The following is a 26,750-nucleotide window of genomic DNA, read 5'->3' on the forward strand; positions in this document are numbered from 1 at the left end:
CCTCTCCCTTCAGAATATTCTGGACCCAATCCAAGACATCCCATACCCTGGCACCTGGGAGGCAACACACCATGCAGGTATCTCTATGAGTCTCACAGAATCTCCTGTTTCCCTGACTATGGAATCCCCTATGACTACCGTATTCCTCTTCTCCCTCCTTCCCTCCTGCACAACAGTGCCAGGCTCAGTGCCAGAGACCCGGTCACCGTGGCCATCCCCTGTCAGGTCATCCCCCTCAACAACATCCAAAACGATATTCTTGTTAACTGAGAGGGGCAGCAATATTAAAGAGAAATAAACTCTTCTCAGGCATTCAGCTGGGTACAGGTATTAGTTATACCCAACATTTCAATGACAAACTCTGCCATCTTCAGGGATGATGCCTTGGCATGTCTACTCTACCACCATAGTCTATCCCTCCTGATTGGATCAGTTTTCCGCTATCCCACCTTGTTTACAATGGAATTCCATTTCTTTCTTGGAGTGAGACCTTTGTCTTTGTTAAAGCTCCTTTCCTCTATTTTGGTCCCAAAAGCCATTGGCACAGCATAGTAGGTTTGTGCCATCAAAGTCAATCCTATGATCATTGTGAATGCAGTGTTCTGCTACAGTCAATTTCTTCAGGTAACCCAAACGGATATACCCTCTGTACTCCTTGCTGCGGGTTTCTACGGTGCAGTCTGCCTGGAGGAATATTTGTAGTCAGGGAGTGGTGAATCCGTGGAATTTGTTGCCATGGCAAGGGGGTCGGGTCATTGGGTGTACTTAAGGCCGAGATAGGTAGGTTCTTGATTAGTCAGGGTGTGGAAGGTTACGGGAAGAAGGCATTAGAAAGAGGTTGAAAGGAAAATAGATCACAGATGATGAAATGGTGAGCAGACTTGATTGGCTGAATGTGCTAATTCTGCTTCTACCTCTTGTGGTTTAGTGTATATGAACTATCTCATGTATTTACCATATGTCCATAAATGATACTAGGTATAGAGCGTCTGTACATAAGGTGACTGAAAGAAAATGATGGTGGCGTTTGGGGGTGTGGTGGGGTTGGTTAGTGGGTGGTGGTGTTGATTAGCCTTATTACTGCAATTGCTGAACTGTCATCATTTGTCTAATGGTCAAAGATTTGATCTGTGAAACACGTGCTGTTCTGTCAGTGTAAACTTTCTGAAACATGTCCTTTTGTTGAGTTTCTGTTCCCTTGTCATGTCTGTTTCCTTTTTCTTTGTAGCACATGCTGAAGGAGGACGAGTTGTTTAAAGATTTGAGCACCAGCTCACCATACACTAACATGACAGATGAGGATTCAAATGTCTGACCCAGACCTTCAACACGCAACTCCAGTGTAACACTACAAAACAAACTGCCTGCACTACTAAATACCTTCTGAAATGTGTTCCCTTGTAGTAACTGCACAAGGCACCACCAAATATTTATTACTTGGGAAAATCTGTGATATTGGACTGCAGTTCTTTTACATGTTTCAAATGGTTTGCATTAGTAGACCATAAAATGCCAGTAATTTGAATTGTGGATTTAAGTTTTAAGAAACAGTTCTCATTTGATTTTTTTTTTATGGAGACTTTGCGAAGTTTACTGGCAGTGCCCTGAATGCTGCAGCCTAGCCTGCCTGCTGCTGCCAACAGATAGTTTAGTGACTGTCTCTCATTGGCTACGTCAATGATGCAATAACTCTAAGAATGCCTTAAATAACCAAAAATATTGCCATTTTAACTATCCAGTTATTTTACACCAATGTCTCTTCTTGCCACAGTGTGAATTTTGTACCTTTTTTATAATTTTCTAAAGTGGCAGATAAAAGGAATATTTTATAATGTGCAACTTTTGAATGGGGCTACTCAGTAGTGCAATGATATTTTGTAGGGATTGAATTCCAGCTGGTTCCTGGCCTAATCCATGTAGAATTTACCTAGTGCTTTTCAAACTGGTGTGGGGGTTGTCTGATTCCTGTTTATTGACCCAGGTTACAGTAGTGACTTGGGTTAGACAAAGCAGATGCTGTTAGCTGGGATGATATCATCTTTGTTTATGGTACAGATTGCATTGTAGGAATTACTTCCATTTCATACTTGGAAGGGTAACTGGTGAACTGTGCAGCTGGTGCACAGACATTGGCTAATGCTTTGCTACTTAATGAGTTCGGATCAGCTGAATTTGAAAATTACAACTTTGAGTACTGGTATAGAACTGAACATTAACACTCCCAGTCAATAGAATGGATTCTGGTTCGAGCTAATTCCCAGATATCAGTACTTAATGGTTCTGAAATCAGTAATGCAATTGTCCAAAGACCTCAAGAAAACAGTGGATATTTAGTATTCTACCTGACCCAGCAGCCTGTACTGTATTACTAATGCATCAATTGTAACACTAATCTATTTTAAAAATAACTTTTATCCAAGACTGTTCTTATGATTCTACAATTTAAATATGCTCCTTATTTACTCACTTGTCAAAAGAGAAACTAATCTTGAAAAGCTGTTTCTTCTACTAGAGCCACTCAGATATCCGGTCTCTAGAAATGTATTTTTCTATGTGCACAGCTTGCTAATTGAACCAAAACTCTGCATTGGGCTCAGCATGAACCCTGATGCTCCGGATACCCACTGTGTGGTGGTATAGGACAGCTTAAAAAATGCCAACAGATCTCTGATCCAGAACCCACAGCTCACTCCAAACAGGTTAATGTGCTTTTTATCAGTTTATTTATTTTGCATTGTTAATGATGCCATTATTCTGCCATTTATTGTGTTGAGGGTTTCTGTGCAATGTTTGTAACATATTTGTATTTTATAGTACATTTAACATTTTAGTAATTTTCCCACAGGATGTTTAGGTTTCATTCATCAAATTTTTAAAGACATTTAAACCAGAACTGTGCACTGTTGCATGGATATTGATAAAACAATCCAGGGAAGGTGCACTGTTTAAACATAGTATGTGTAGCCTATTCCTCCTCTGGTAGCAGGTCCTAACCTAAACCTGAAAGGCAGAATCATGTATAATCCACTACAGCAATATTATACACACATGACCCTCGTGTGAATATTTCAATGTCAAAATAAAGTACTGCTTAATAAATTGAAATGTGTTGGGTTTAATGTTGAATGAATTACTAGGCACTGCTTTTCTGTTAAGTGGAGTTAGACAACCCTAGAACAAAGATTGATTCAAATTAAGAGTTTCCCCTCTCTAGGTGGACCTTTGTGCGAAAGTAATGATTTCCATCAAAAGATCTAGTTAGTGGACATTTGGGGAGTCCAGAACCAGAGGCCACAGCCTCAGAGGATGATGTATCTGCAGAATTCATTAACACAGAAGGCTGTGGAAGCCATATCATTGGATATATTTAAAGTAGAGGTTGATGGGTTCTTGATTAGTTGGGTTGAGAGGGATAGTAAATCAGCTATGGTGGAATAGTGCAGCAGAATTGATACTTGGCAGTTACAGGCTGACCTTTCCCCATCATATTTTGTAGTACAGTGAATGTAATGTACACCCAGGCATAGATGGGTGCTCTGCCGTTCCTACTGCAGTCAACAGAAGTGCTTGTTGAAATAATTCAAGAGAAATACCATTCAATCTTTATTTAGCTATATTATTACAAGGGGTGTGTACAGTGGTGGATAGTGCATAAGATTACAATTCTGTAGTGTATATTCTGCTAATAGGAAGTTGACAAAGTCCTGCAAACATCTGCAGTAGAGTGCATCATGGCCTGCCTCCTGCAGGTTAGCTGGGGAAAATTAACAACAATGCTGGAGGAACTCAGCAGTTCAGGCAGCATTTGTGGAAAGGAATAAAGAGTCAACATTTCAGGCTGAGACCCTTACATTACACTACATAATAAAAACTATAATAAGTATACTGTTTGTGAAAATAAGTAGTGCAAAGAGGAAAAATACTGATTTTAGTGTTCATGGGTTCATTGTCCATTCAGTAATCTGATGGGAGAGGGGAAGAAGCTGTTCCTGAAACAGTGTGTGTGTGTCTTCAGGCTTCTGTACAACCATCTCAAAGGTAACAATAAGAGGGCACTTCCTGGGTGATGGAAGTCCTTAATGATGGATGCTGCCATTTTGAGGCAGTGCCTTTTGAAGGTGATGCCTCTACAGCTAGTCTCAGTGGTGCCAAAATGCCATTCCCTTGGTCAGGAAATTAACTCAAAATCTTTGAGGGTTCCTCTTGAGCTATGCAACTTGCAACCAGGGCTGACTCAGTAGCAAGACTAGTGAATCCATCCATAAATTTCAATCTCTGCTCTCTCACGTATACTACAGTACTACTTAAAGCAGATGTTAGTTTTAAAAATTCCTCTAATCTCCATTTCAGACTGAAGTTATACCAAAAAAATCTTACTTGCAATAATCCTTCAAAAAGGTGGCATCCTTCTTTAAGGACCCCTATCACCCAGGATGGGCCCTGTTCTCATTGCGACCGTGAGCTAAAAGAGACACTCAACATTTCAGGAATAGCTTCTTCCCCTCTGCCATCAAATTTCTGAATGGACAATGAACCCATTATTTTTTCTTTTGCTCTCTTTTTGCACTACTTATACTTCGCACCAATTTAGTTGTTTTTATGTATTGCAATCTACTGCTGCAAAATGACAAATTTCACCATTTGCCAGTGATAATAAACTGGATTTTAATTCCTCTAGACTTGATAGTCACATTGATTCTGTAACTAGAAATAGTGTCCTTGTCCTTCCAATTCCCATCGCTGTTCCCAGAAGTCCCACCTTATGCACATACATTACATCCTATCACTATTATCTCAGCCTCACAACCAAACTTCGTTTCATCATCTAGACAGGATAGACAGTCACTGCAGCCCAATGCAAGCACTCAGCTTAAAGGAGCAGACAACTGTTAGTACATGCCTCTGCCGTTTTGCTGCTCCCAGACCAGAGAGCATCTGCCAAACACTCTGGTGCAAATTTACAATGAAGCAGCAGCAACAGGTAGCGGTCCAGCTAGCTGAGATCAATCAACTCAAACCCTTGCTTTTGCATTTCAGCTCTAATAATAAATTGTAAAATGCCAACAAGCAGGTAGCTTATATAAAATGAAATCGTAGCAATTACACTAATTCAGGACAGAAGCTCCTCAAAATGCAAAGCGTGCATCCTGACTGTAGCCCAGTTTGTCGAGGTTGGGGTTGCATGCGAATTCTATCATTGGCGGAGGACCGCACATGAGGATGAGAACGTCGTCTGCTGCTGGGGGTAAGTGCTCTTGAATCATCTGTTCATTCACAAATCCCTCACTGTACTTCCAACCTAAGAATCAAAGTTCAAAGTAAATTTATTAATCAAAGTACAGGAATGTCACTATACTACCCTGACATTCATTTTCTTGCACCTATTCACAGTAGAACAAAGAAATATAACAGAATTAAATGAAAACTACACAGACAAGAAACCAGTGAGAGTGCAAAAGACAAATACTGAGAACATGAGTTGCTGAGTCCTTGAAAGTGAGTCTGTAGGTTGTATTGAAGTACGTGAAGTTATCCATGCTAATTCAGGAGCCTTATGATTGAAAGGTAATAACTTCCTGAACTTGGTGGTGTGGGGCTTGCCCAATAAATAGTAGTGAGCAGAGAGCATGGCCTGGTGGGTGTCCTCAATGATGGATGCTGCTTTCTTGTGGCAGTGCTCAATGGTTTGTGTTTTATAAATAAACAATAGCTGTATCTGAGAGGTCTGATTCTGAGAAATTCCCATTTCTGTACATCTCAAAACATGACCACTCTTCAAGATTCCTCTGTTTAAACACTTCAGTCTCGTGCAGATCTCCAATCCACACAAGCAGCTTAACACTCAAGAAAACCCAACCCTCATCTCAACCCCTCTCCAAGCTGTCCAAAACACTTCGGAGTCACAGGATCTCGGCAGAGAGCCAATGTAGGCCTGACCAGTAAGTGGGTGTGATGTTGTGGGGATCAATGGAATCAAAAAATCCTCTGCTTAACACACATCATCCAAGCAAGCTGGTTGTTACCAGAATCAGGATTAATATCACTGCCATTTGTTATTTTGAAGTAACAATACACAATTAAAACTATAAATTAAGAAATATGTATATTAAAATTTTTAAATAGTAATGCAAAATGAAGAAAAATTGAGGTAATGTTCATGGGTTCATTGTCCATTCAATAATCTCATGATAGTGGGGAAGAAATTGGCTCCTGTTCTTCCTCCTTGATGGTCATAATGAGAAAGGGCATGTCTTGGGTGATGGAGGTCCTTAATGATGGAAACCATCTTTTTGATGTATCAACTTTAGAAGGTGTCCTGGATGCTGGGAGACCAGTTTCCATGATGAAGCTGACCCCCATCTCCAGGACATGCCCTCTTCTCATTGCTACCATCAAGGTGGTGGTACAGGAGCTTTAAGACACACTCAATGTTTCAGGACCAGCTTCTTCCCCTCACCCGTCAGATTTCTGAACAGCGCACAAACACTATCCTCAATATTGTGCTCTCTTTTTGCATTTTTATGTCAATTTTATTGTAACATAGTATTGAAATGTACCACTGCCACAAAACAAATTTCACAACATATGTCAGTAATAATAAACCTGATTCTGATTCCAGATGAAGAGTGATTTAGGAATAGGAAGGAGTTACAGAGATAGAGGCGGAATGTAGGGGCCAGAAGTGTTGCAGGGAGCAAGGGTGTGTGGCTGGAAGAAGTCACGGAAAGGGAGGGGACCAAAAAGTGATCTCCAAAACTGCCTGACCTCAGATATTTGCAAGGTGTGCAACATATTGGAAGAACCGTACCTTCAGGTGCTTTGTCCAAGGTGTACCAGATTATCACACGATGAGGATTCTCCGCCTCAATCTCTTCCAGCTCAGACTGCAGAAGAATGTCCTTCTCACTCTGCAAAGGTTAAATAGCTCATTATGGCCACACACACACAGTGCTGATAACAGCCACACATGCAACACAGAACCTGGACAATTCTATACACATATCCAAAAACCAACCACTTCAGCTACCCAGTGCCAAGCATCCAGTCTCACATGAGGTTCACTGCCTTCTGCCATGAGATTTCCATCTCAAACTCCAAACCCTGACCCATATTCCTTGGTTCTAAATTCCTCACACATCGTAGGAAAAGGACATTTCACTTTTCATTGCACTCTGCATTATTGGCGTTGGGAGATGGTGAACACAGAAACCCAGTAACAGTGCTTCCACAAAAGACATCTGCTAACAGCCAGGTAATTCCTGACCATTGTTGATAGAAAAATTAATATTGGCCAGGACATTGGGGACAAACACCCTACTTCAAAGTAAGCCCTCAGAATTGTTCCTATCTATCGGGCAAGGGCTTCTACAGATATGTAAGAGCAAAAGGAAAGCAAAGGAAAAATTGGTCCTCTTGAGCATGAACATGGTCAACTATGCATGGAATTACAAGACTTAGTGTTTTTGCACCTGTATTTGCTCAAGAGATGGAGACAGGAAAAGGAGCAGAGGGTGGTGGACCATATCCAAATTAGAGGAGGAGAAGGAGTATGGATAAATCCCCAGGACCTGATAAGGTGTTCCTCAGACCCTGTGGGAAGCTAGTGCAGAAACTGCAGGGATATTTAAAATGTCCTTGGATGCAGGTGAGATGCCGAAGGATTTGAGAATAGCTAACAAATGTTACATTGTTCAAAAAAGACTAAGAATAAACCTAGAAATTGTAGGCCGGTGAGCCTGACATCAGTTGTGGTAACGTTATTGGAATGTATTCTTTGGGACCTGATATACAAGAATTTGAATAGACATGGACTGATTAAGGAAAGTCAAAAGGGCCATGCATGGTCGGTCATGTCTAACCAATCTTAAGAGGTTTTTTTTGAGGAAATTACAAGGAATGTGCATGAAGGCAAGGTAGTGGATGTTGTCTACATGGACATTAACAAGGAATTTGACATGGGAGGTTAGTCAAGGAGGTTCAGTCACTTGGCATTCAAGATCAAGTAGTTAGGAAAGTAGATTAGACATTGGCTTTGTGGGAGAAGCCAGAGAGTGTAATAGAGGGTTCCCTCTCTGACTGGAAGCCTGTCACTAGTTGTGTGCCACAGGGATTGATGCCTGTGTTCTTTGTTGTTTATCACCTATATCAATTACCTGGATGATCATGTGGTAAACTGGATCATCAATTTTGTGAATGACACCAAGATTGGGGATTTAGTGGACAGTGAGGAAGGCTATCATTGACCAGCTAGAGAAATAGACTAAAATGGCAAATGAAATTTAATTCAGATAAGTGTGAGGTATTGTAGTCTGGGAGAACAAATCAGCGTAGGACTTAATGAATGGTAGGGCACTGAAGAGTGATAGAACAAAAGGATCTGGGAAAACAGATCTATAAATCCTTGAAAGTAGTATCACAGGTAGGTAGGGTCATATAGAGATTTTAGGACATTGGCCTTCATAAATCAACATATTGAGTACAGGATATAACAGAATGTTATATTGAAATTGTAGAGACATTGGTAAAACCTAATTTGGAGTACTGTGTGCAGTTTTGGTCACCTACTATAGAAAAGATGTCAATAAGATTGAAGGAGTACAGAGAAAATTTATAAGGCTGTTGCCAGGTCTTGACACCTGAGTTATAGGGAAAGGTTGAACAAGTTAGAATGTTATTCCCTGGAGTGTAGGATACCACCAGGCCTGGAAAATCTGAATCCCAGAGGTCAGTGAATGTGTGGGAGCAGCAGTATGGGGCGGCACTGACAATTCTGCTAGAGTTAGTTTGAGAGAACCCTGTTTCTCTGAACTCTGACAGAATGTGGCTCCTTACCTGGTTGGCAAACAGCAAATGGCAAATGGTGGGATCACTGGGATCCTTCACAATCGCTCGGATCAGTTGCAGCATGGGGGTGATGCCTGGAAAGGTGGAAGGTTTCAAAAGCACACATCAGACTAAAGAATTGCAGAAGTAGGAGTCGTGGAAGACTTCACAGACTCGTGACCTAACCAGTTGGTCACAGCCACACAAAATCATGTTTTCCAAAGCATATACCAGAAGGCTTCTCCCACTCTCCAAAAGACACAGAGGGTCTTCCACATTCCACTGCCCAACACCTGTGACAGTGTGATTACGGGCTGGAAACTATTCTCCCATTTTGCCTCTCACTCCATTATGCTACAACTATAGGGCGGCATGGTAGTGTAGTGATTAGTGTAACACTTTACAGCACCAGTAATGGAAGATCAGAGTTCAATTCCTGCCCTTATCTGTAAGGAGTTTGTTACATTCTCCCTATGACTGCGTGGATTTCCACTGGATGCTCCAGTTTCCTCCCACGGTCCAAAGATATGGGTTATGGTCAGTGAGCTGTGGGCAATATTCGTGCTTTGTTGGCGTCAGAATATGGCAACACTTGTGCCAGTGCTTCCCTCAACTGCGTTTGTCTTTGACACAAAATGATGTTTCAATGTACATGTGATAAATAAAGCTAATTTTTAATACAAAAAAGAAAGTCACCCCACTTACCTGTTCCACCAGCAATCATGCCCACTTTCTTAACCTCCTTGATCTTGGCTTCAGATTTCTTATCTGGCCGAATGGCAAACTGTCCTACAAATAAAACACGGCACAATTACCAAACACCCAGGGCACAGCAGCCCATCTGCCTGGCTCTTCTGCTCTACCCATCCCTGTGACTGATTCCTCACCACCACTGACAAGTCCTCTAACTGCTAACAATCCATGGAAACCAAGGTAATGAGTTGTAGCTCCTCAATCTGTTTGGATAACACTGCCTGATGCCAGCAGTGCCTAGGAAGGAAGCTCAAGAGATCTGGCCGCTACAGAACACAGATACTCTTGGCTCTGAAAGCCTGTGCCAACCAACTAGCAGGAGTATTCACTCACTGCTATGGGCAGAAGTTCCCATTTGCTTCAAAAAGGCAACAATTATACCAGTGCCTGAGAATAATAATGTGCGTTGCCTTAATGACTATTGCCCGGTAGCACTCACATCGACAATGATGAAATGCTTTGAGAGGTTGGTCATGACTAGACTGAACTGCCTCAGCAAAGACCTGGACCCTTTGCAATTTGCCTATCGCCACAATAGGTCAATGTCAGATGTAATCTCAGTGGCTCTTCACACAGCTTTAGACCACCTAGACAACACAAACACCTATGTCAGGATGCTGTTCATCAACTATAGCTCAGCATTTAATACTGTAATTCCCGCAATCTTGATTGAGAAGCTGCAGAACCTGGGCCTTTGTACCATCTTCTGCAATTGGATTCTCTACTTCCTAACCAGAAGACCAGAGTCTGCGGATTGGTGATAACATTCCTCGTCGCTAATGATCAACATTGGCGCATCTCAGGGGTGTGTGCTATATAAACACATAACTGTGTGGCTAAGCATGGCTCAAATACCATCTATAAATTTGCTGACAATACAACCATTGTGATGACAAAAGGGCATACAGGAGTGAGATATGCCAACAAGTGGAGTGGTGACACAGCAACAACCTGGCACTCAGTCAATAAGACGAAAGAACTGATTGTGGACTTCACAGGAAGTGTAAGACAAAAGAACACATACAAATCCTCAGAGGGATCAGAAGTGGAGAGAGTGAGCAGCTTCAAGTTCCTGGGTGTCAAGATCTCTGAGGATCTAACCTGGTCCCAACATATTGATGTAGTTATAAAGAAGGCAGAAATTTGGCATGCCAACAAATACACTCGAAAACTTCTATAGTTGTACTGTAGAGAGCATTCTGACAGGCTGCAACACTGTCTGGTATGGAGGGGCTACTGCACAGGACTGAAAGAAGCTGCAGAAGGTTGTAAATCTAGTCAACTCCATCTTGGGCACTAGCCTAGAAAGTACCTAGGACATCTTCAGAGAGTGGTGTCTCAGAAAGGCAGCGTCCATTATTAAAGACCTCAAGCACCCAGGACATGCCCTTTTCTCACTGTTACCATCAGGTAAGTAAGAGATACAGAAGTCTGAAGGCACACACTCAGTGATTCAGAAACAGCTTCTTTCCCCCTGCCATCAGATTACTAAATGGATATTGAAGCTTTGGACACCTCTTTTTTTTAAATATAGTATTTCTGTTTTTTGCACTTTTTTAAAAATCTATTCAATATACATAATTGATATACTTGTTTATTTTTTAAATTTTACTATTATAACAATCACAGCACGGAAACAGGCCATCTCGGCCCTCCTAGTCCGTGCCGAACTCTTAATCTCACCTAGTCCCACCTACCCGCACTCAGCCCATAACCCTCCACTCCTTTCCTGTCCATATACCTATCCAATTTTACCCTAAATGACACAACTGAACTGGCCTCTACTACTTCTACAGGAAGCTCATTCCACACAGCTATCACTCTCTGAGTAAAGAAATACCCCCTCATGTTTCCCTTAAACTTTTGCCCCCTAACTCTCAAATCATGTCCTCTCATTTGAATCTCCCCTACTCTCAATGGAAACAGCCTATTCACGTCAACTCTATCTGTCCCTCTCAAAATTTTAAATACCTCGATCAAATCCCCCCTCAATCTTCTATGCTCCAATGAATAGAGACCTAACTTGTTCAACCTTTCTCTGTAACTTAAGTGCTGAAACCCAGGTAACATCCTAGTAAATTGTCTCTGCACTCTCTCTAATTTATTGATATCTTTCCTATAATTCGGTGACCAGAACTGTACACAATATTCCAAATTTGGCCTTACCAATGCCTTGTACAATTTTAACATTACATCCCAACTTCTGTACTCAATGCTCTGATTTATAAAGGCCAGCATTCCAAAAGCCTTCTTCACCACCCTATCTACATGAGACTCCACCTTCAGGGAATTATGCACTATTATTCCTAGATCTCTCTGTTCCACTGCATTCCTCAATGCCCTACCATTTACCCTGTATGTTCTATTTGGATTATTCCTGCCAAAATGTAGAACCTCACACTTCTCAGCATTAAACTCCATCTGCCAATGTTCAGCCCATTCTTCTAACTGGCATAAATCTCCCTGCAAGCTTTGAAAACCCACCTCATTATCCACAACACCTCCTACCTTAGTATCATCGGCATACTTACTAATCCAATTTACCACCCCATCATCCAGATCATTTATGTATATTACAAACAACATTGGGCCCAAAACAGATCCCTGAGGCATCCTGCTAGTCACCGGCCTCCGTCCCGATAAACAATTATCCACCACTACTCTCTGGCATCTCCCATCTAGCCACTGTTGAATCCATTTTATTACTCCAGCATTAATACCTAATGACTGAACCTTCTTAACTAACCTTCCATGTGGAACTTTGTCAAAGGCCTTGCTGAAGTCCATATAGACTACATCCACTGCCTTACCCTCGTCAGCATTCCTCGTAACTTCTTCAAAAAATTCAATAAGGTTTGTCAAACATGACCTTCCACGTACAAATCCATGCTGGCTGCTCCTAATCAGATCCTGTCTATCCAGATAATTATTAATACTATCTCTAAGAATACTTTCCATTAATTTACCCACCACTGATGTCAAACTGACAGGTCTATAATTGCTAGGCTTACTTCTAGAACCCTTTCTAAACAATGGAACCACATGAGCAATACACCAATCCTCCGGCACAATCCCCGTTTCTAATGATATCTGAAAGATCTCCGTCAGAGCTCCTGCTATCTCTACACAAACTTCCCTCAAGGTCCTGGGGAATATCCTGTAAGGACCCAGAGATTTATCCACTTTTAAATTTCTTAAAAGCACCAGTACTTCCACCTCTTTAATTGTCATAGGTTCCATAACTTCCTCACTTGTTTCCCACACCTTACACAATTCAATATCCTTCTCCTTAGTGAATACTGAAAAGAAGAAATCGTTCAAAATCTCTCCCATCTCCCTCGGCTCCACACACAGCTGTCCACCCTGGTTCTCTAAGGGACCAATTTTATCCCTCACTATCCTCTTGCTTTTAATTTTTTTTCTCTATGCTAGATTTTGTATGGTATTGAACTGCTGCTGTTAAGTTAACAAATTTCACGTCACATGCTGGTGATAATAAACCTGATTCTGATTCGGTGGCCTGAGGGACAGTAATTTTAAGGTGAGTGGAGGGAAGTACAGGGGGATTGTCAGAAGAAGGTTTCCTCCCCTACACGGTGAGATGAAAGTGCGGAACGCACTGTCGAGAGTGGTGCTGGAAGCAGATACTTAAGAGACTTTTTAGAGACACTTAGATAGATACATAGATGATAGAAAAACTGAGGGCTATGTCAGAGAGAAGGAATATAGAGCTGGATGTTTAGGGCCAAGCCTCTTCATCAGGATCAGGGTCTTGATGAAGGATCTCGGCTTGAAGCATCCAGCTCTTTAGGGTTGCTGTCTGAACTGCTAAGTTCCTCCAGCATTTTATGATGCTCTGGATTTCCAGCATCTGCAGAATCTCTTGTGGGTGGGAAGAAAGGGTCAGCACGTCGTGGGCTGAAGGGCCTCTGCTATGCTGTTCTATGTCTCATGTCCTATGTCCCCAGGACAAGAGATTTGTTCCATTGCTGGAAAAGAGCAGGAAGAACGCTCCGGACTCTGGTCCACCAATAACTGTGAGACATGGCCCCCAAATTCCACCAGATCGTTTCTACAGCCAACTGAAGTCCCACTGCCAGGCCTCCACCCAGCTAAGTTCAATCCCAAGGAGAAAGTTTCCCCAATGAGTCATCACTTGCCTTTTCCCTTGTAAACAAGCAGACCACTGGGTCCCCGGAAGTCAATGCTGTCCTGGATTCTTAGGTTCTCCAGGTACTGGGACATTTTACCTCCTTCAGGGAACTTGGGATGGACTCCTTTGAAGTAAACCTGAAACAGGAAACACTGTTATGACCAGTCTCCCATAGCTGAAGTGGCAATTTACACACCAAACGAATCATTGAAGGACTGTCAACAGCTGTGGCAGGGCTTGAATACTGTTAGATCTTACAAAGTGAAACCTAGCAACACAGGTGACAAGGCTGTGCGCCCAGGTGAGTTCAATGCCCTTTATGCTTGTTTTGACCATCAAAGCATGGAGGCATTTCCCACAGGCCCCAATGATCCTGTCATTTCAGTCTCCGAGGTTGATGTGAGAGCATCTATCAGAAGGGTGAGCCCACAGAAATCATCTGACCTAGAACAGGGTACTTGGTTGAGTACTAATGACCTGTAGTTGTTCAGCAATATCTTTAACCTCTCGCTTTGGCAGTCTGAATTACCCACCTGCTTCAAGCAGGCTTCAATTATACCAATGCCTAAGAAGAACATGGAACCGGCCTCCTCTGGCACTTACATCCACAGTGATGGATTGCTTTGAAAAGATGGCAATGAATCATACCAACTCCTGCATGACAAGCATCTTGAGTCCACTCTAATTTGCCGGTCACAATAGGTCCTAACAGAAAAAGCCATTTTGTTGGATCTTTATTCAATCCTGGAACATCTGGACAGTACAGGTCCATATATCAGGACGCTCTTCATTGACTACAGCTCGGCATTCAATACTATCACCCCCTCAAAACTCATCAATGACTTCAAGACATTGGGCTCAATACCTCCTTGTGCAATTGGGTCCTCGACTTCCTCTTTTGCAGACCCCAGTCAGTTCAGATTGGCAACGTCTCCTCCACAATCTCCATCAGCACTGGTGTGCCATAAGGCTGTGCGCTTAGCCCCCTGCTCTGCTCACTTTATACTTATGACTGTGAGACTAAGCACAGCTCCAGTGCCATAAATAAGTTAGCTGAGGACACCACTGTGGTAGGTCAAATCAAGTGTGGTGATGAATCAGCTTACAGGAGGGAAACTGAAAATCTGGCTGAATGGTGTCATAACAATCTCTTACTCAATGTCAACAAGACCAAAAAGATGATTGCTGACTCTCAACCTCATTCTCCTGCCTGTTCCCTGTAATCTTTGAAGCCTTGGCTGATCAAGAAATCATCAGCCTCTTCTTTAAATATACTCAATGACTTAACTTTCACAGCTGTGGCGATGAATTCCACAGATAGGTGGAGGGGAGAGGGGGTGGGAGGTAAGCAATGGGTGCAGAGGAGGAGGGGGAAGGAAGGTGGGAGGGTGAAGAGGTAGAGGTGTGGGAAAGAGTAGGTGGAGGGGTGAGATAATTGAGCCTGTTCCTGGATTACAGCCACATTCACCAGATGAGCCATTACCTTGATCACCAGATCCACGTATCCCTTGTCATCGTCGCTGGAGACGGGGGTGTAGGGTCTGACCACCAGTTGCCCATTCACCCTGGCTGACAGGTAGATGTGCTGCCCTGAGGAACAGATTATCAGGCCAGTCTGTGTTAGTACACTCACTACAAAGCCCAGCCCTACACAACAGGCTCCAACACAGCCCAAATGCAGCTATGGCTCTCCCTCTCCCAAAGTGCAGGCTTCTCCATAACCACACAGACCAACAATTTGAACCCCCCCTCCCCATCTCCACAGAATCAGAAAGGGGAGTTTACAGAGGGATGGTGTAGTGTAGTGGTTAGTGATGACAGATCAGCAACAATATTAAGGGATATGCTGATCAACAGTAAGAGAATTCAGGAGATATCCGAGACCTGTCCAGAGAGCTCCAAAGTTCCTGAGGTGGCAGAGTAAAGCAGTGGGAATAATGTGTGAGATTAACCCTCAGGAACCCCGCTGCACCAGCAGGCAATGCAATACTGACTGATTATTCCACTCCATAGATGCTGCCTGACCTGCTAAGTTCCTCCAGCATTTTGTCTGTGTTACTCAAGATTGTGAAGGGGTTTCAGAGGGTCTTCCTCTGGCAGACAGCTGGGGTGTCTCGGGGGGGGGGGGGCGTGTCAGTTAGTGATGTCCTACATCCACTGAACCCGAGAGTTCTGACCCAGAGTGAGGGAGGCATTCACAGTTTTGACTGAGAAACCCCTGGACACCACAGAAATTAAGGGAAGGATGGACTGAGTGAGATAATCAGCCATTGGATAGTGAAACAGGCTCAGTGGAACAATTTGACACAGTCTAGATCAGAACTCACTGCCCCAGTGGGAGGGGAGCAGATTCCACACTGACATCCCAAGGGGAACCCATAGATTTGGGTAGGGGAGAACTGGAGGGGGGGAAGTAGGGGCTTGTTCTCGGTGGGGAAGGGGGACCCTCTCTGCCCTTCAAATGAACACAGCAACCAGAATGCAATCAGTAGTCACCAGCAGTGGGCGTGAGCCGGGAACCCGACAAGAGGAACTGAGACTCACCAATCGGCAGTCCCAGCACGTGTTCTGTGGACGGGAGGGCGAAGCGGAACCTCCTGGTGTCACGGGTCACCACCTGAGATCAGAAATAAATGGTCACATCCCCAGTGCAAACCCATAGGGAGGAGTGGGGCTGACTGATGTCACGCCGACACCCAGACTGTGAGGTCAGAGGCCACTGGGTTACCAGCGGTGGGGTACTGCTCCAGTCCAATGCACAAAGCAACTGCCACTGTTCATCACATGCAGCTGTAGTCACGGGTTAAAAACCAACTCTTCTCCCTCACAATGGGGCTGTGTACGAACTACAGTAAAAATAAATGATTAACATCTGCAAACAGGACCAAAGTTCAGAGAATTACCAGGTAAAAAAAGGTAATCTTTCTACAGGAACAGAATCAACCAGCAGCTTAAATCTCTTGACCTGAGCAATTCCTTTACACAATTCCACAAGGATAACTTATGCATGAGCTTGAGGTTTGGATAGAACATAGAACATTATAGCACGTACAGGCCCTTCGGCCCACAACCCTTTAACTTACTCTAAGATTAATCTAACCATTCCCTCCTACATAGCCCTCCATTTTTCTTTCGTGCCTAGCCTATCTGAGTTTCATAAATGCCCCAAATATATCAGCCTCTACCACCACCCCCAGCAGGGCACTCCACATACCCACCGTTGTGTATTTCCCTGAGAACATCTGTTCTCAATTCATGCTCCCCAGTTCCTGCCTAATAGCATAACTTTCCCCTCCAATTCCTTCATGCAATTCCAAAAGGATACCCTCAGGATCAGCTCGAGGTCTGGACGTTGTGGAAGTGCAGTGTGACTGATCCAAGTAGCATCTACAAGGTTACCATTCCATCTCTCTCCCATCCCCACAGTCACTGTTTGAGAACCTTCACTGGTGTAGTGATGGTGAGCAGCCCATAAGTCAGAATCACAGCTGATAATGGGTCCAGGTACCAGACAGCACCTTTCCAATGAAGCCATTAGTGAGGTTGGTGTCACCGACAGCAGCTGGAGGTGCTCCATGCATTCCTGGAAGTTTCTGCAGAGACCATGCCCGTCTGGCACCGCATGGAAACTGACTCAGGCAGATGTTCTACACCCACCGGGAGATGATCCAGGACACAATAACCAGCTTGCAACCAACAGAATCAGACCCATCTCCTTTCTCGAAGGTGCTCACAATCAAGATCTTGATCGGGACTGCTACCTGCCCTCCTCTTCCAGTCTTGTGACATCAGTTTGGAAATTTGTAACTGAAGCTACGTGTCTTTTCAGGAAACGATGAGTGAGCTAGAGCATTTCTCTTTGGAGCGAAAAAGGATGAGGTGACTTGATAGAGGTATACAAAATGACAAGAGGCACAGATAGGGTAGACATAAGGGCATAAGACAAAGGAGCACTATTATGCTTCTCAGCCCACTGACTCTACTCCATCATTATAAATGACCTTGATGAGGAAGTGGAGGGATGGGTTAGTAAGTTTGCTGATGACACAAAGGTTGCAGGTGTTGTGGATAGTGTGGAGGGCTGTCAGAGGTTACAGCGGGACATCGATAGGATGCAAAACTGGGCTGAGAAGTGGCAGATGGAGTTCAACCCAGATAAGTGTGAAGTAGTTCATTTTGGTAGGTCAAATATGATGGCAGAATATAGTATTAATGGCAAGACTCTTGACAGTGTGGAGGATCAGAGGGACCTTGGGGTCTGAGTCCTTAAGACACTCAAAGCTGCTGCACAAGTTGACTCTGTAGTTAAGCCATACAGTGCACTGGCCTTCTTTAATCGGGGGATTGAGTTTAGGAGCCGAGAGGTAATGTTGCAGCTATATAGGATGCTTGTCAGACCCCACTTGGAGTACTGTGCTCAGTTCTGGTTGCCTCACTGCAGGAAGGATGTGGAAACCATATTACAATTACAGCACGGAAACAGGCCATCTCGGCCCTTCTAGTCCGTGCCGAACGTTTACTCTCACCTAGTCCCACTGACCCGCACTCAGCCCATAATCATCCATTACTTTCCTGTGCATATACCTATCCAATTTTTTTTTTTAAATAACAATATCAAACCATAGAAAGGGTGCAAGAGGAGATTTTCAAGGAAGTTGCCTGGATTGGGGAGCATGTCTTATGAGAATAGGTTGAGTGAACTCAGCCTTTTTTCCTTGGAGCGATGGAGGATGAGAAGCATTGATCGTGTGGATAGTTGGAGCCTTTTTCCCAGGGCTGAAATAGCTAGCATGAGAGGGCACAGTTTTAAGGTGTTTGGAAGTAGGTACAGAGATGTCAGAGTAAGTTGTTGTTTTACTTGTTTACGCAGGGTTGCGGGTGCATGGAATGGGCTGCCAGTGACGGTGGTGGAGGTGGATACAATAGGGTCTTTTAAGAGACTCCTGGACAGGTACATGGAGCTTAGAAAATAGAAGGCTATGGGTAACCCTAGGCAATTTCTAAAGTAAGGACATGTTCGGCTTTGTGGGCTGAAGGGCCTGTATTGTGCTGTAGATTTTCTATGTTCTATTCCATCATGGCTGATTTTTTTATCCCTCCCAATCCCATTCTCCTACCTTCTCCCCATAACCTTTGATGGTATGACTAACCCATCAAGCTCTGCTTTAAAAATACCTCAACAACTGTCCTTGACAATAAATTCCAGATTCACCAGCCTCTGCATCAAGAAATTCCTTCTCACCACTGTTCTAAATGAATGTCCCTCTATTCTGAGGCTATGCCCAGTTCTAGACTCACCCACAATAGGAAGCATTCTCTCCATATCCACTCTGTCTAGGCCTTTCAATATTTGATAGGTTTCAATGAGATTTCCCCACTTGTTCTTCTAAACCATGCAATACAGGCCTAGAGCCATCAAATGCTCCTCATACTTCAATCCTTTCATTCCTGGAATCATTCCCATGAACCTCCTCTGGACGCTCTCCAATTCCAACTCATCTTTTTCTTAGATAAGAGACCAAAAACTGCTGACAATACTCCTTACAGTCTGACCAAAGCCTTATAAAGCCTCAGCATCATATCCTTGCTCTTATATCCTAGTCCCCTCGAAATTAATGCGAACATTTGCCCTCCTTACCACTAATTCAAGGTGCAAGGTGATCTTTAGGGAATCCTGCACAAGGACTCCCAAGTCCCTCTGAACCTCTGAATTTTCTCCATTTAGAAAATGGCCCTCATCTTTATTCCTTCTACCAAAGAGCATGACCATACACTTTCAAACACTATATTCCATCTGCCACTTAGTTGACTATTCTCTCAATCTATCCAAGTCCTTCTGCAAATTCCCTACTTCAACACTACCTGCCCCTCAACCTATCTTCATATCACCCCCAAGCCTGGCCATGAGGCCATCAATTCCATCATCCAAATCATTGACATATAACATGCAAAGAAACAGCCCCTATTCTGACCCCTGCAGAACACCACCAGCCATTGGCAGTTAACCAGGATAGGTTCCCTTTATTCACACTCTTAGCTTCCTGCCAGTCAGCCAATCTTCTATACATGCTAGTATCTTTCATGTAATACCATGGCTCTTGTTAAGCAGCATTGTGTGTGGCACCTGTCAAAGCCCTTCTGAAAATCCAAGTAAATGACATTCACTGATTCTCTTTTGTCTATCCTGCTTGTTATTTCCCCAAAGAATTCCAGATTTGTCAAGCAAGATTTCCCCTTAAGGAAACCATACTGACTTTGACCTACTTTATCATGATACCCCAAGTACACTGAAATCTTTTCCATAATAATCGACTCCAACACCTTCCCAACCATTGAGGTCAGACTAACTGGTCTATAATATCCGTTCTTCTGCTTCCCTCCCTTCTTAAACAGTAGAGTGACATTTGCAATTTTCCACTCCTCTGGAACCATTCCAGATCTAGAGATTCTTGAGAGATCATTGCTAATGTCTCCATAATCAAGCAGACAACCAGAGACATTCTCCCCAAGGCAAAAGGAGCTAATATGAGAAGGTAGAATTTTACGGTGACTTTAGGAAAGTATAGAAGGGATGTTAGGGATAGGTTTTTTTTTATACAGAATGCTGGGTGTATGGAACACCTTGTCAGGGATTATGGTAGATACATTAGGGTCATTTAAGAAACTCTTTGATAGGCACCTGGAGAGTTATGTGGGAGGGAAGGATTAGATTGATCTTAGAGTAGGTTAAAAGTTAAGCCAAAAGCCTGTGCAGTTCTATGTTCTAAAGCTTTCTCCTCTAAAGGGGACCAAAACATCAAGTGTTTACTCCTCTCCATTGATACTGCATGACCTCCCAAGTTCCTCCAGCACTTTTTGTGTGTTGGTCAAGTTTTCTAGCATCTGAAGAATCTCTTGTGCATTAATGTGTTTTATTGGATTAGTTCAGAGGGAGCAGGTGGTATTTATAGACCACCAACTTCCCATGAACAGCCTTCAGACACAACCTTGATCTCTGGTGAGCCACAATGGTTGCTCAGTAACGGGGTATAAAACAGCCCACAACACCGCTGGCTTGGCTAGTACCGAGCAGTCCAACTGCACATTCCTTCCTGCTGACTCTCCATGTATAAACTGGACTGGCCTCTAACATTTGTGTGCAGGAGTCCAGGATTGCAGAAGCACTGGTCTCAGGGCTGGAAGGCTGCAGAGATCAAAGATGGGCAGAATCTGGTAAATAAATGTGGGAATGTTACAACCCAGCTGCTGCCAGATTAACGCACATGGGAGGGACATTCCTTTTCCCAAAGGACATCAACCTGATCATTTTATAGAGGCTATTTTGTAGTTTCACTCCAAAACTTTTATCATAATTGTTTAACTGCAATTCCACATGGATTGCAATGACGTTGTCATAAGAGTCGAGAGTTTCTACAGGTGTACCATGGAGAACATTTGACGATTGCCTCACCGCCTGGTACGGAGGGACCACTGTACAGGATCAGAAAAACCTGCAGAGGGTTGCAAGCTCAGCCAGCCCATCATGGGTACTAGCCTCCCCACCATCGAGGACATCTCCAAGGAATGATGGCTCAAAAAGGCGGCATCCATCAAAAAGTGACATCGCACACCATGGCCTCTTCTCATTGCTATCATTAGGAAGGAAGTAAAGGAGACTGAAGACACACCCTCAGCATTTCAGGAACAGTTTCTTCACTCAGTCATCAGACAAAGAATCATGAACACTAACCTCACTACTTTTGTAAGACTTTTTAAATATATATTTATTGTAACTTAACAGTACTGTTTTATATTTTTCATCGTACTGCTGCTGCAAAATAACAAATTTTACAACACATTGGTGATAATAAACCTGATTCTGATTCCTTCTGCCTGGGTCATGAACCCAGCTACTTCTCCAACACCTCTAACAGCAAAGTCCAGTCTGTCAACTCCACTCACCTCCTTATCGATCAGTCTCAATGCATATTTTGTATTTGGGTCTTCAAGTGTGATTGGCGGACCTGTTTTCTTAAGACCAAGTATCTTCAGGAAAACGTTAACCAGTGACTTCAGAAAGGAGAAGAGAGCCTGAAGAGCAACAGGAGAAAATTGGAGATGTCAGCACACCAAGAGGATGGTCCAACACTCAGTCCCACATTCAGCTGTTCTCTGGTGATCGGCACCTCTGCAGCGACTATCTTGGGAGGTTGGTGTAATCCAACTTCACACCACGATCAGGACCATAACTGACCTCTAGACAAGAGCAAGAGCTGGCTGAAACTTTAGTCACTTGAGCACAGGAGACTTTGGGGTGAATTCGAAGAGATGCAAACATTCACAAGGGGCAGAGACAGGGTGAATGTGCATGGTCTTTTTCTTAGGGTTGGGGAATAAAGAACCGGAGGGCACAGGTTTAAGGAGAGAGGGGAAAGATTTAATAGAGATCCAAGGGCAATTTTTTCATGCAGAAGATGGAATGAGCTACCAGAAAAACTTGTTAAGATTTAAAAACACTTGGACAGGTACATGGACAGAAAATAGTTAAGGTACAAATATAGGCAAATAGAACTAGGTTAGCTGGGCATCATGATCAGCATGGTCCAGTGTTTCCATGCTGTACAAATCTGTGACCACATTTATTAATTTCAATTCACTCACCAGAGAAACCTGTGCCCTGATGGACTCTCACTTCTCCCCTCACAGCCCATGGTCTGCCACTGGGCTCCCCAAATGACTGAAGATCCTCAAACCGCCTTCCACTGCTCACCTGACACGAGCCAGGACTCCCATCCAGGAGACAGACCCAAGTCCAAACCAGACCAGTAACAGTTCAACTCAAAGTCCTTGCTGTGCACCTTACAGCTTCTAGAATTGTTCACCTTCCATGCCATCCCACCCAACATCTGAACCCAAGTCCTCCATTACAGCAGCTCATGGTTGAGCCCACTAGAGGATGAGCTATTCTGGATGGGGATTTGTGCAATGAACCAGAATTGATTAGAGACCTTAAGGTAAAAGGACCCTTGGGGCAAATGATCATAATATGATCAAATTCACACTGAAACTTGAGAAGGAAAAGCTAAAGTCAGATGTATTGGTATTACTGTGAAGTAAAGGGAATCACAGCGGCGTGAGAGAGGAGTTAACCAAAGTTGATTGAAAAAGAACGCTGGCAGGGACGACAGCAGAGCAGCAATGGCTGGAATTTCTGGAAGTAATTCAGAAGGCACAGAATATATTCATCCCAAAGAGGAGAAAGTATTCTAAAGGAAAGATGACATAACTGTGGCTAACGAAAAGTCAATGCCAGCTCAGAGGGCATTTAATAAGAGCAAAAAATTAGTGAGACGTTAGAGGACTGGGAAGCTTTCAAACACAACTAAAGTAGTCACTAAAGTAAAAATTAAATACTAAAGTATAACAGCCAGTAATATTAAAGAAGATATCAAAAGTTTCTTCAGATACATAAAGTGTAAAAGAGAGGCGAGAATGAATATTGGACCACTGGAAATGATGCTGGAAAGATAGTAACGTGGAACACTGAAATGGTAGACAAACTGAGTAAATATTTTCCATCAGTCTTCACTGTGGAAGACACTGGCAGTGTAGTGGAAATTCCAGGTGACAGAGGGCATGATGTGTGTGAAGTTACCATAACAAGAAAGAAGGTTCTTGGGAAACTTAACAGGTCTGAAGGTAGAACCTTTACCTGGTCCAGATGGTTCTGAAAGAGGTGGCTGAAGAGATTGTAAGGGCATTAGTAATAATCTTTCCAGAATCACTGGAAAATTGCAAATGTCACTCCACTTTTCAAGAAGGGAGAAAGACAGAAGAAAGGAAACTCTAGACCAGTTAGTCTGACCTCAGCAGTTAGGAAGATGTTGGAGTCAATTATTAAAGATGAGGTCTCAGGGTACTTGGAGACACATGATAAAATAGGCCATAGTCAGCATGGTTTCCTCAAGGGAAAATCTTGCCTGACAAATCTGCTGGAATTATTTGAAGCAGGATAGACAAAGGAGAAGTGGTTGATGTTGCGGACCATATATGAGGCTGTTTAACAAGCTACAAGCCCATGGTATTACAGAAAAAGAATCTAGCATGGATAAAGCAATGGCTGATTGGCAAGAGGCAAAGAGTGGGAATAAAGGGAGCCTTTTCTGGCTGGCTGCTGGTGACTTGTGGTGTCCCTCAGGGGCCTGTGGTGGGTGGGGCTGATTCTTTTTATGATACTTGTCAATGATTTGAATGATGGAATTGATGGCTTTGTTGCAAAGTTTGCAGATATGAAGATAGGTGGAGGGCCAGGCAGTTTTAAGGAAGTGGAGAGGCTAAAAAGGACGGACAGATTAGAAAAATGGGCAAAGAAATGGCAGATGGGGATACAGTGTCAGGAAGTGTATGCTCATGCCCTTTGGTAGAAGGAATGAAAGGGCTGACTATTTTCTAAATGGAGAGAAAATACAAAACACTGAGATGCAAAGGGACTTGGGAGTCTTCGTGCAGGATTCCCCAAAGGTTAATTTATAGGTTGAGTCTGTGGTGAGGATCTTAGCATTCATTTCAAGAGGACTAGAATATAAAAGCAAAGATGTAATGTTGAGACTTTATAAAGCACTGGTGAAGCCTCACTTTGGAGTATGGTGATGAGGTTTGGGTTACTTATCTTAGAAAGGATATGCTGAAAAGGGAGAGAGTTCAAAGGAGAATCATAAAAATAATTCCAGGATTAAATAGCTCATCATATGAAGAGAATTTGATGACTCTGAGCCTGTATTCACTAGAATTCAGAAGAATGAGGCGTGACCTCATTGAAACCTATCAAATAGCAAAAAACCCTGACAAAATGGATTTGGAAAGGATGTTTCCTATGGTGGGAGTATAAGACCAGAGGACACAGCCTCAGAATAGAGGGGCATCCTTTTAAAATGGAGATGAGGAGAACTTTCTTTAGCCAGAGAGAGGTGAATCTCCGGAATTCTTTGCCACAAGCAGCTGCGGCGGACCAGCTTTTATGCATATTTAAGGGAGAGATTGACAGGTTCTTGATTGCTCAGGGCATGAAAGGATATGGGGAGAAGACAGGAGATTGGGACTGAGAGGAAAATTGGGTAAGCTGTGATGAAATGGCAGAGCAGACTCATAGAACATAGAATAGTACAGCACAGTACAGGCCCTTTGGCCCACAATGTTGTGCCGACCCTTAAACCCTGCCTCCCATATAACCTTGATGAGCTAAATTGCCTAATCCTGTTCTTATATCTTATGGTGTTATAACTCTGGGCCTGTGCTGAAGCCCAGAGAACACGTAACCATACACTTGCATACCACCAAACAAAACAACATTCCACTGGACCAACGTGCACAACACAGCACCATGTTACCACAAATAAATTAACAAATAATACGATGCACTTATGACACAAGCAAAAGAATAAATGGTATAACACTATTGGCGCTTCATGCACGAGACTTGGCTGGTGTCAGGGAGTTCAGTAATCTCACAGCCTGAGGGAAGAAGCTGTTTCCCATCCCAACAGTTCCTGTCCTGACACTACAGTACCTCCTGCCTGATGGTAGGGGGTCAGAGATTGTGGGACAGGTGGAAGGGATCATTGAGAATGTTATGTCCTTTGTGTACGCAGTGCTCCTGATTAGTAAAGAGACGCCACTGATCCTCTCAGCAGCCCTCATGATACTTCATAGAGACTTGTGATCAGAGGTCTTATAATTCCCGTACCAGACGGTGATGTAGCTGGTCACAACATTCTCAATGGTTCTCCTTTAAAAATTGTTCAGATTGGGTGGGGGGGGGGGAATCTCACTTGTAAATCTCCACAGGAAGTGGAGACACCACTGACCTTTCCTGACCAAAGGAGTGGTGTTGAGGGACCAGGTGTGATGTTGGTGCTGGAATCTGTGGTGACACTTGTGAGCTGCTCCGAGCACATCCTTGGATATATTGGTCGTTAACACAATTCACTGTATGTTTTGATATGTGTGATAAACGAATGAATGGTTTGGGATGGTTTTCCCAGGGTGGGAAAATCTAAATCCAGAGGGCATAGGTTGAAGGTGAGCACAAAGAGATTTGGTGTAAATTTACCCAGTGTGGGGGGATGTGTGGAACATGCTACCAGAGGAATTGGTACAGGTGGCTACATCTCAGAAGCCATTTGGACAGCCGGACACTGGACAAAAGCAGGAAAACATTTGGGTATGTTGGTCAGTGGGGACAGATCGAGTGAAAGGGGTTGCTTACAGCTGATCTCAGCACCAGCCAGAGTACAGAGAGTCTGAACAGCCCTTTCACTACCCTACCCCATCAACAATTCACTGGAAATAGAAGGGTGGCTCATCTCCACATGCCTCCTCCTCACACCTGCCCTCACTTCCTCCATTCCATTCCTGTTCTCTGCACACTCTCCAACTCTCCATTCTCTCACCCCACCCTCCAATGCCCCCTCATCGCATTCCCCCTGCCTATCACCCTCAGTCGTCATCGTCATTCCCTGAATCTCCCCTCTCCCTCCCTTCCCCCGCATCCCCATTCCCTCCCCATTACCCCGCATCCCCCTCCCTCCCCATTCCCCCGCATCCCCCACTCCCTCCCCATTCCCCCGCATCCCCCACTCCCTCCCCATTCCCCCGCATCCCCCACTCCCTCCCCATTCCCCCGCATCCCCATCCCCACTCCCTCCCCCCGCAACCCCACTCCCTCCCCTTCCCCCGCACCTGTCCAACCCTCCTTTCCCCTTTCCCAGTGTCTCCCCAGCCTCTCCTCCCCGCGCCCATTCGACGTACCCCTCTATTCCTCTCAATCGTTCCCATTTACCCCTCCCTCCTTCCCCTTATCCCCGTCCCGGCCCCTCACCGCCACCACTCGGCCCAACATTTTGCCTCTGCCACTTTCGCTCCGACACAAAGTGACCGCGCCCTAGTCCCGCCCCTTCCCTTAAATTAATTGGTCTCCTCCCCTTCCTCTCGGATCCTCATTGGTTTGCAGCTGACCAGTCATCGTGAGTCCGCTCACCAATCA

At 43.9% G+C, this 26,750-nt stretch overlaps 2 protein-coding genes across 6 annotated transcripts in view; one reads left to right on the forward strand and one right to left on the reverse strand.

Annotated features, from left to right (window-relative positions):
- The window catches only part of ppfibp1b (PPFIA binding protein 1b), a 290,693-nt gene extending 286,427 nt beyond the window's left edge, over nt 1-4,266 (forward strand). For all 5 annotated transcript variants that reach the window (XM_059978579.1, XM_059978581.1, XM_059978578.1 and 2 more), the window contains one exon: nt 1,229-4,266. In XM_059978579.1, coding sequence (XP_059834562.1) covers nt 1,229-1,315 — 87 coding nt within the window. In that variant the 3' untranslated portion in view covers nt 1,316-4,266. The remainder of the gene's footprint in view (nt 1-1,228) is intronic.
- LOC132398734 (NADH-cytochrome b5 reductase 3-like) lies at nt 3,591-26,694 on the reverse strand. The gene is made up of 9 exons (XM_059978584.1): nt 26,586-26,694; nt 21,671-21,799; nt 16,274-16,346; nt 15,213-15,319; nt 13,737-13,866; nt 9,529-9,612; nt 8,833-8,918; nt 6,809-6,908; nt 3,591-5,299 (listed from the first exon to the last, which is right to left on the reverse strand). The coding sequence occupies exons 1-9, from the start codon at nt 26,604-26,606 to the stop codon at nt 5,127-5,129; spliced, it is 903 nt and encodes a 300-aa protein (XP_059834567.1). The 5' UTR covers nt 26,607-26,694; the 3' UTR covers nt 3,591-5,126.
- Between the last annotated feature and the right edge of the window lie 56 nt (nt 26,695-26,750).

This window comes from Hypanus sabinus, chromosome 8, assembly GCF_030144855.1.
Source record: "Hypanus sabinus isolate sHypSab1 chromosome 8, sHypSab1.hap1, whole genome shotgun sequence".
In the NCBI taxonomy this organism is placed as follows: Eukaryota; Metazoa; Chordata; class Chondrichthyes; order Myliobatiformes; family Dasyatidae; genus Hypanus; species Hypanus sabinus.

Excerpts from the sequence above, each read along its gene's own strand:
- LOC132398734 (XM_059978584.1), bottom strand. The coding sequence starts at position 26,606 with ATGTTGGGCCGAGTGGTGGCG. Across the intron at positions 15,320-16,273 it reads CGTGCTGGGACTGCCGATTG|GGCAGCACATCTACCTGTCA; the intron begins GTGAGTCTCAGT and ends TCTGTTCCTCAG. Across the intron at positions 13,867-15,212 it reads ACGTGGATCTGGTGATCAAG|GTTTACTTCAAAGGAGTCCA; the intron begins GTAATGGCTCAT and ends TTCCTGTTTCAG.